Source organism: Bos javanicus, chromosome 14, assembly GCF_032452875.1.
Source record: "Bos javanicus breed banteng chromosome 14, ARS-OSU_banteng_1.0, whole genome shotgun sequence".
NCBI lineage: Eukaryota > Metazoa > Chordata > Mammalia > Artiodactyla > Bovidae > Bos > Bos javanicus.
In genome coordinates, this window is record NC_083881.1 from 29429045 (window position 1) to 29438545 (window position 9501).

Here is a 9501-nt window from a genome sequence, read left to right on the forward strand (position 1 = left end):
AGTGGAGGGGGCGGAATAAGGCGGTGTGTTGAGAGGGGCGGGGGGGGGGGGAGGGAGCGATTGCTTTGCTCTTTTACTAGCTAAGAATCTTGGGTGAATTTAGGGCAAGCCAGCGGAGACACCATCTCCCCCCCCACTAAAGTCCCATATCCAAATCCAGATCAGAGCCATCCTATGAACAGGAGTGGAGTATCAGTCTCCCCCGGAAGGGTCATGTAGCAATGAGACAGCAGTGGCGAGAGAAGGGCGGGGAGGGGGGGAACGGGGTGCGGGGGGCGTCTGCTTTCCCCCGGACTCCCAGGCTTCGCCGCCGATCTACAATTTGCTGAAGGAGCAAAGAACATCGTCGACTCTAAGTAGGGCTTTTAGTGTGCTCATTGATGAGTGAAAGTCGCCACACATGTCAAGCTAAAGGCAGTTGTTGGGTTACTAACAGGACCCAGCGCCTTGCAAACATATGCGCTAAGCTGTGTATACAGATGGCAGGCAGAATAATGGAGCAGGCGCCTTTTATAAAGCTCTAGCTGCTGCCTGTCTTCAGACCTGGGAAATGAAACTATTCAGACTCGCGGCCAGATAGCGCCTGCGATTGTTTGTTACCGTTTTAATCCTATTAATTAAAACGTTAACCTGATTGGGTAGAAAGCGCTGTCCCAACAGGCGACTCTTCTTCATAATAACCTACTCAGAGATAATGATGTAAAAGACTCCCCCGTCTGTGGCGGCGGCTGGTTGATGGGTCCGGAAATCTCTTGAAGGTGAATCCAAGCAAGATAAACGGTGCGGAGAGGAGGCGCGGGGCTGGGCTCAGAGCGGCGGCGGCGGCGGCGGCGGCGGCAGCTCCACACCCTGCGCGCCCACCCTCCCACCATGCGGGGCCGCGGCCCATGGTGAGCCCCAGCAGCCAGCACCATCGGCTGGAGACGAAGAAGAAGAAGAAGAGGAGGCGGCGAGCGCGGGGGAAGGCGAAAAAGAAAAAGAAGGGGAGAGGGCTGCCAGCAGCGCCGGGACCGACGCGCGCACCAGCCGCGGAGCCCGGCTCGGGCGCGTCTGCGGCGCCGCCCGACTCCCGAGCCCAGGAGGCGGCGGCGGGCCCGGGCTGCTCGCCGGGGCCGGACCATGGAGCGCGGGCTGCACCTCGGCGCGGCCGCCGCGGGCGAAGACGACCTCTACCTGCACAAGAGCCTGAGCGCCTCCGCCGCCAAGCGCCTGGAGGCGGCTTTCCGCTCCACGCCCCCGGGCATGGACCTGTCCCTGGCACCGCCGCCCCGGGAGCGCCCGGCGTCCTCCTCGTCGTCGCCCCTCGGCTGCTTCGAGCCGGCTGACCCCGAGGGGGCAGGGCTGCTGCTGCCACCGCCCGGGGGAGGCGGCGGCGCGGGAGGCGGCGGCGGCGGCGGGGTGGGCGTCCCTGGGCTGCTCGTGGGCTCCGCCGGCGTTGGGGGCGACCCCAGCCTGAGCAGCCTGCCGGCCGGGGCGGCCCTGTGCCTCAAGTACGGCGAGAGCGCCGGCCGTGGCTCAGTGGCCGAGAGCAGCGGCGGCGAGCAGAGCCCCGACGACGACAGCGACGGCCGTTGCGAGCTGGTGCTGCGGCCCGGAGGCACCGACCCGCGGGCCTCCCCGGGCGCGGGAGGCGGCGGCACCAAGGCGGCCGAGGGCTGCTCCAACGCCCTCCTCCACAGCGGCGGCGGCGCCCCCCCGGGGGCCCCGAGCAGCGGCGGCGGCGGGGGTAGCGGCGGCGGCGGCGGGGGTAGCGGCGGCAGCAAGAAATCCAAAGAGCAGAAGGCGCTTCGGCTCAACATCAACGCCCGCGAGCGCCGGCGGATGCACGACCTGAACGACGCGCTGGACGAGCTGCGCGCGGTGATCCCCTACGCGCACAGCCCCTCGGTGCGGAAGCTCTCCAAGATCGCCACGCTGCTGCTCGCCAAGAACTACATCCTCATGCAGGCGCAGGCCCTGGAGGAGATGCGGCGCCTCGTCGCCTACCTCAACCAGGGCCAGGCCATCTCCGCCGCCTCCCTGCCCAGCTCCGCGGCGGCGGCGGCCGCGGCCGCTGCCCTGCACCCGGCGCTTGGCGCCTACGAGCAGGCGGCCGGATACCCGTTCAGCGCCGGGCTGCCCCCGGCCGCCTCCTGCCCGGAGAAGTGCGCCCTGTTCAATAGCGTCTCCTCCAGCCTCTGCAAACAGTGCACGGAGAAGCCTTAAACATCCCCTCCACCCATCCACCACCACCCCGCCCCGAAAAACACCAGACCGACCCCAAAGCTAGAGGACAGTGCACAGCTGCTCACCACCCCTTTTATTTGGTCCTCTCGTAGTTGTGAAACACTTGCAGAACAGACAAAGCGGAGGCGAGAACTGAGAAGTATCAGAGACACTCGGGACTTCTAGCCTCGACAACCCCAGAATCTTGGTCTTTGGGGTGGGGAGTGAGGTGGAGTTGGTATGGAGGATAGATGTCTTTATTTTTTCCTCGGAAAAGTGGCAACTTTGGTGGCAGCCTAGACCGCGAGGAAGCAGTTTGCCTTTAAGGTTAAAAAACAAGTTGAGAAGTAGTCGTTATTAAGCGTGGAGGGTATTCCAGGGCAAAATAGTAATCCTACTGATAATTGTGAATTTGGCTAGTGCTGAGGGGGGAAGGAGGAGTCCGGGGTTGGGTGGCTTGTGGGACGGAATATTCATTCAGACAAATCAGAAAGGGCACTTGAAAATAAATTTTGATTCTGAGCCAGGAGAAAAACTTGAAATGTAGATTTATTTAAGTGAAAAAAACAAAACAAAACAACAGAAAGAGACACGTTGCTATGAAAGACTTGTATTTTTTATTGTCTCTGAACTTTAATCCTGTGAAAATGCTCAAAAGTTTTGGCAAGAGTGATATAAAAAAAACTGACTGTGGCTGAAAGAAATTGCATTTAAAACTATTTATGTGCACCTTGTTACTTTCCGCTCTGCAATGATGTATTAACGATTCATGGTATTTATTTGTTATTCATCAATGACCCTTCCACATCAACAGTATTTATCATGTGTTAAGGTCATGGGGTCTTATGTGCAGATTTTTTTAATGCCTCTAAAATTGTTTTATAGATTAACTTATATTGTGTGCCAAGTGTTTAAAAGGGTTTATTTGCCAACAAGTATGAAGAGACATATTGATGTATCTGAGCTGCTTAGGTTTATCAAAGGTCACCTGGATATCTTCAGTTGCATCATCCCTGTATTTAAATTGAGCTTTAATAAATTGCTTCAGTCCAAAAATTACAGGAAAGGTGTATTCTTAATTGATGAATGAATTGATCTCTCTCTTTTTTTTTTTTTTCTCCAAAAGGGGACTCTTTTGCATTCTAAAAAGGAAAGACATCACAGCAATAGATCCTATAAGTAAGAACATGCTAAACAAATACTTTTTCCAGGCTGTGCTGTGCATTTTTAAAAGGTCTAATTTAATTGCTTTTAATATATGTGTACATATATAAGTTATTTTAACTGTGGAGAATTATTTAAGTTGAAAGACTGGTTTGATTTGCCTATGGTGTGAAATTCTTTGTTATTTTTCTAAAAAACAATTAAAAAGAAATAAAATAAAACTAAGGAAGAGCAAGAAGCTATTTACCCAAAGCGAGCTTTCAGTTTTAGTTTGCATGGCTGTTTGCCTGCTTTTCTAGCCTATGAAAATCCAGAAAACCTTTTTTAAAAAATGGAGTCCTGCTATTTTCCACTCCTTGCAGATAATACAAATTCAGTTTGTCAGGTTGGATGGTGAGTGGGGAGTTGTGATGGATCTCTTGGCGGGTTTTGGATGTGTAAAGAATGATATATATATTAAATAGGTCAATCAGACTATGACAGCTATGTACGACCATTTGTATGTGTATCTATGTCAGAAAGAATCTTTATTAAAATATTTTGATCAAACATCTTATTATGCTGTGCTTTGTGGAAGGAGCCATCACCTCTTTTCTGTGTAACTCTTTGCTTGAAAGGTAAAAAAGAAAGGAGTTTTAGAGAAGGTGAAACTAAAGTTCTGTCAGGGATACGCAATTAGGAGCAGCCCTAGTTCACGTGTTTACTTGTTAAAAGAGGATGGCTGGGCCTGGTCATTGGAGGAGAGAGAAATGGGGTCAGCGGTGAGACGCAGAGGAGGTCTAGAGCTCCTGTCTGCTGGCATGAACTTTGAGGGCCCTTCTCTCCCTGGAAATCTTTTCCCACTTTGTATGGCATTGTTAACTAGCAGTGCCAAGGCCCATCAGAAAGAGTAAAGTTTCTTAAAGAGTTTTTATTTCAAAAATTTCTATCTCCAACTTCCAGAAAGCCAAGGAAAACAGATGAATTTGGATTCTGTGAGGATGAATTCTATTGTGGCTTTCCCCTTTTTTGTGTGATCGAAGAGTCAACCAGGTTGAATGATATGTGTAAACAATGTCCATAGAGATTTTTACAATGTACTAGTGTTGCCTGTTAATGAGATTTGTAGGGGCTATGTTTGGATTGGGTTGGGTGTTGATTCTATTAAAGAATGGCTATATAGGCTTGTATTTAGACTTTGCTAATGCCCTCACATTTAGAAGGTTTTATTTTTATTGTGGTGAAAGTTATAGAGATGGTAGTCATGAAGTTAGAGTGTTTCCTCTATAGGCAGTTTGCTGATTGCGTTTTTGGTCTGTATAGTCTCAGCTCATAATGATATCCCTAAATGCCATCAAACTTAGTAGGGGGTGAGGGAGGATATTTTCTGCTCCACTTGCCATCAAAAAAGATTAATCAGAACCTGTAACTTTTCAGAAAACATCACAGCAAAGGGCCTTGAAGCTGAAGCCCTCCCAGTCTGGGAGTGGGGGTTGAGGGAGGGAAGAGACCAGGGCAGCCCCCAGGCAGGAGAAGACCCGTCTCTCAGCATTTACCAGACAAAGCCTGGGTGCGTCTAATTATGATTATTAAAACAATTTCCATGACGATGTCTAATATTATGTTAATTTGAAAACAACTGTGTATGAAAACTGTCGACTATAATACCTAAATTCATTTAATGAAACACATCGTTAAGGCAATTAAACCTCCTGGATGTGATTAAGAAACATAATTACGACACTGTTCTGCGCCATAATTGGGTGTCTTTAATCAAGGGGTAAAGTGCTCAGCAACACAGCCATTAGTTTGTATTGTTCTGGCCTGGCTGTCCATCATTCTGATTAGGAATTAACCGGAGCCACCATCAGTCGAATTTTTTTTTTTTTTTCCTATTTTGCGTGTTAACATTGTAGAGGACATATTTGTTGCAGGATTTTACTGCTTAATATTTCTCATTATTAAGAGGACCTCCTTAATATACTCTCTCTGTAACCTCTGTGATGTTCAACTCTGATTAGAAATAGTACAAATAAGAGATCTTGAACTTCAGGGGAAAAAGAAATACCCTCCTCTTACTCCTTTAATAACTCAATCTCCAAACTTTGTCCTGAAAAAACTGGAAATGGATGAGGGTGGGGGAAAGGAGAGGATAAATGTCAGACAAATATGAGCAGTTATGCAAAGTAACAGGGTTAATAATATTTAGTTTCATTTTGATAATTTCAGACACATAAATTCTCTTTCCAAATACAGGAGTTGACCAGTGCTGAGTTCTAGGAATAAATGGGGGACATCTGAAAGGAACAAGAGAGGACTTTTCGGTAATTTACTAGGTGGAATTCCCTGCCCTCAGCCAACCTTTGTAAAGTTTCTCCAGCAGCAGTTTTTAGGGAGGGAAAACCACTGATTGAAGAGACAATTCTTCCCCCACCTGGCAAAGCCCTGGGCCGCTTTCCGAGGCCCGCTGGACTCCTGTATTTTCAGCCCAGGGTGGAAAGTTGGTGCACACACTTCTGGCCCTAGATGTCTTCCCACTGCGCAGCATCCACTTCAGGATTGGATGACTGAGCACCAAGGGGTCAGGGTGATCTTGCTGAAGTGCCCTTGGGCCAGAACAGAGACCCTGGCCCCTAAAACGGCGGCGTCTGTCAAAGTAGTTCGGTCAGCTTCAGAGGCTGCATCCACTGCGCCTTGGGTGCTTCTGAGGGGAGTGCACCGCCCGAAGGATCCCGGCTGCTTGAGTTTCTCAGGGAACTGACTGTAGGCCGAGGCAGTGAGCGAGGAACCAGAATCTCACTTGGCCTTTTATTCCACCGGTTTCCTTCTCTAGTTTCTAACTTCAATATCTTTCTCTAATTTCGAGTTCCTATTTAGATCCCATCTCCAACTTGACTTTGGGCACCTACAAGAATGAAGCGCTCTGGGGCTCTTCGTGGACTCCTTCCTATAGAACCCGCAAATGATCATCTTCGGAGAGCTCACTAGTTACAACCTCCTCCCTCTCCGTGGTGCCTGTAAGTGTGTGTGTGCGCGCGCATGAGTGTGTGCGCGCTCGCTTGTGTGAGCGCGCGCGCAACGATGCGCTCTCATTCTCTGCAGCTGGGCATACCTTCCAAGACCCCGTGCTGCGCTTAAATGTTTGCACCCTCCTGTCGCACCCAGCACCATCCTTCCTGCCAACAGCTCATTGGGGAGGGCTAAGGCTCACCGGTTCCCGTCTCCACGCGCTCTTGGCCCTGACGCCGGAACCGAACCTTTCTCCGCGCCCGGGACCCTGAGATTGTTCCAGCCTGAGTGGCATTGACTTTTCCAATGTAATGACTTATGAAAGATATAATCATGTGTTAAATTGAATCCTCCGTTTAACTGTTAATGGTGTGCTCTGGGCACATTTACGTATTAGATGCTATGGTAACTAATTACCACTAGGAAAAAGGATAATACACTTCCCAGACTTTGAAAAATAATGATGAGAGATCACTTCCCAGTTCGCAACACACAGTGGCGGCTCTGCCGGGCGGAGACGCACTGAGCGGAGACCCCAGCGTGTTCTGGTGACAGGCGGGAAGGTAATGAATCCTGCCCAGAAGAGGCTCCTTAGTAAAAACCTTTGATGAAAATCTAATGCAGTGGGGAAGTGGGGGGATGGGCTGGGACAACCAGACAACGTTGCCTCTAAACAGAATTAAATTGCAAAACAAACGTCAGAAACAAAAGTATTCTCTTAATTACAACGCAGGTCAGCCTAAATCACCTGCCAAGCAACTTTACATGAATGAACATTTTTTGTTGTGTGGGCATCATAAATGAGTCCCGCTTCTTCGTGCTCTGCCTTGGCGCTTACAAAGTTGGATGCCCCTGGATTTGCCAAGCCAATGAGCTCCGGGTTAAAGTTGGCCTTTTAAGTCAGACATTGGGCACAAGAGAAGGAAACAGGAGGGAAAACCAGGAAAAGGTAAAACCAGTTCTCATTACAGGAGTTTTCTTCTCTCCCTGCCAGATCTCTGGCTTTTCTGATCAGTTGATCTGTGTTTACCAGAACCAGGGTTCTGTAGACGGTGTGAAATAACCAGGTGTCTGTTTCGCCCCAGGGCCAGGGTCAGTGTTTGTGCTGGGGACCCTGAAGGGCAGGAGGAAGGAGGGAGCGGCTTCCTGGAAGGCCAGCCCAGAGTTCCAGACCAAATGATGTCCACAACATGTACCACTGCGCTGCGATGCTCCGGCTGCGCCCAGGGAGGGATTTGGGCTCCACAGCAGCAGAGCATCCCTGGACTGGCTGTCGTTCTGGGCCCCTCCTGTGGGGCTCGAGGCCATTCGGCCCCCAAATTCCTAGGGACAGAAAGGGAACTTTGGGGGCTCTGCCTCAACTCTTTCGAGGGAAGGCATTTGGATCGGGGTGTCCCTTGCACCTGCCATGGCCTGGTGAGTTCACCGGAAGATTCCCGGTTTATAAGAAGCGCCTGCAGCCCAGCCAAACCCCGGAATTCTGCAAAAAAGCACCTCAGTTTTAAACCCCAAAGAACCTCATCTCTTCCCAGCCAGGCAAAGAAAATTAGCTCGCTTTCCCTGAAGCCCTATTTTGGTTAAATTCTACCACTTTTCCTAAATGGCTCGTCTTAACATAATCCAGGAGACTTCTGGACTATTACAAAACTATCCACCCCCTAAGTGCTTGTGAGTGTGCAAGTAGGACTTTCCTATCCTTTACTTTATGTCCCCTCCTTCTGACAGTACAGAAACAGAGATTAGGGAGCTTTGGAAGAGAAATGACTGGGCTGGGAAGGCTAGACTGCAAACGGAAAAGGGATTTTGCAGTTACCACCCACCCCCAGACCTAGCTTCCAATATGTGATGGACAAGCCTATTTTAGAAGTCACCAGGACTTCTGATGGGGAGTTGGCTTTAATTATGCACAATGTGATATCATTTTCCTTCCCAGATTGGGAAAGAGTTAATTCTTTCCCAAAGACCATAGTTGCCCTTGTCTTTTCAACCTGATTCAGAGATGTAATAAAATATGAAGCAAATTTATGATCTGTTTCAAGCATTTTATTGCTGTATTTTTAAATTCATATATGCACATATAAGAACTATGATCTGTGAATAATTTGAAATGCTACACTAGAATGATACATTTTAGATAAAACATAACCATATCTTTATATAATTGTCTCAGATTAAAATAAAAAAGAAAAATAGATTTCTAATGTGGACCAAACTGAAAAACTAATGACAGCCATAAACTGCTAACCAACCATAAATTAACATCTTCATCAAATGCTAAAATGGTATCAGTGGTTATATAAAGCAATTATTATTTCTCTTTATAAGTTTTAGAATAAAGTTCAGGGATATTTAAAGGACCCATTATTTACAAATGCTTCCCAATTCTAAAGATTTCATAATTTTATTAGGAGGATGGTTGCAACTCAAATCTGCTATGTTAATAGGGATGTTTAGAGATGAGAATTTAGTTTTAGACATAAAAATGCTTCATGGCCTAACCTCATTCTATGCATTTACTCTGCTCTGGCAATTATTGAAGAACTTGGTGTAAGGATTTCTTTGTTAATATCCTTATATCTGCTTAGAAAATGGAAGACAAATAATTTCTTCTTGTGAGTGAGACTGAGATTATGTACCCAAGTGGTTAAAACATTAAAACATGCACTGTCTAGTCAAGCAAGTGCAGCTGCATTTGCCACGTATAGTTTCTTTCTGAAGAGCTATGGTCAAAATTCAAGTGCAAAGTGCAGCTTGTCCCCTCCATCTAAGACTTCCATGAAAAAAAAAAAAAGATTTTCCTAACCAGGCCTCCACAGAAACATGAATAGCCATGAAGGAGGAAAGGAAATCTATCTATTAAATCTATAAATGTATCAGAAAGCAGGAGCAGTAAATAACTTACATTTTCTACTGCAGAAGCATCAAGCAAATACATTGTTTAAAGTGTAGATTTCTCGAGAAAGTGAAATTAAGAAAAATCTGGAATTATTCAACAAAGTAAGCTCTTTTTAACAACTTAGAAAAATTTTTTTTTTTTTATGAAAACAAAACACTGATTTGAATTATGGAGGATCTGGGTGGAACACATACATACTCAAATTACTTCTGCCACTCTGGTGTTACTTCTGTGTGTTGCCCTTCTGT

The 9501-nt window shown here is 47.6% G+C and overlaps 1 protein-coding gene across 1 annotated transcript; it reads left to right on the forward strand.

The window, feature by feature from the left end:
- The first annotated feature begins 250 nt into the window (after positions 1-250).
- BHLHE22 (basic helix-loop-helix family member e22) lies at positions 251-4530 on the forward strand. The gene has a single exon (XM_061438864.1). The coding sequence runs from the start codon at positions 1120-1122 to the stop codon at positions 2203-2205; it is 1086 nt and encodes a 361-aa protein (XP_061294848.1). The 5' UTR covers positions 251-1119; the 3' UTR covers positions 2206-4530.
- Positions 4531-9501: the final 4971 nt, after the last annotated feature.

What these genes read in the sequence shown, in the direction of transcription:
- BHLHE22 (XM_061438864.1), top strand. Translation starts at nt 1,120, where the DNA reads ATGGAGCGCGGGCTGCACCTCGGCGCGGCCGCCGCGGGCGAAGACGAC.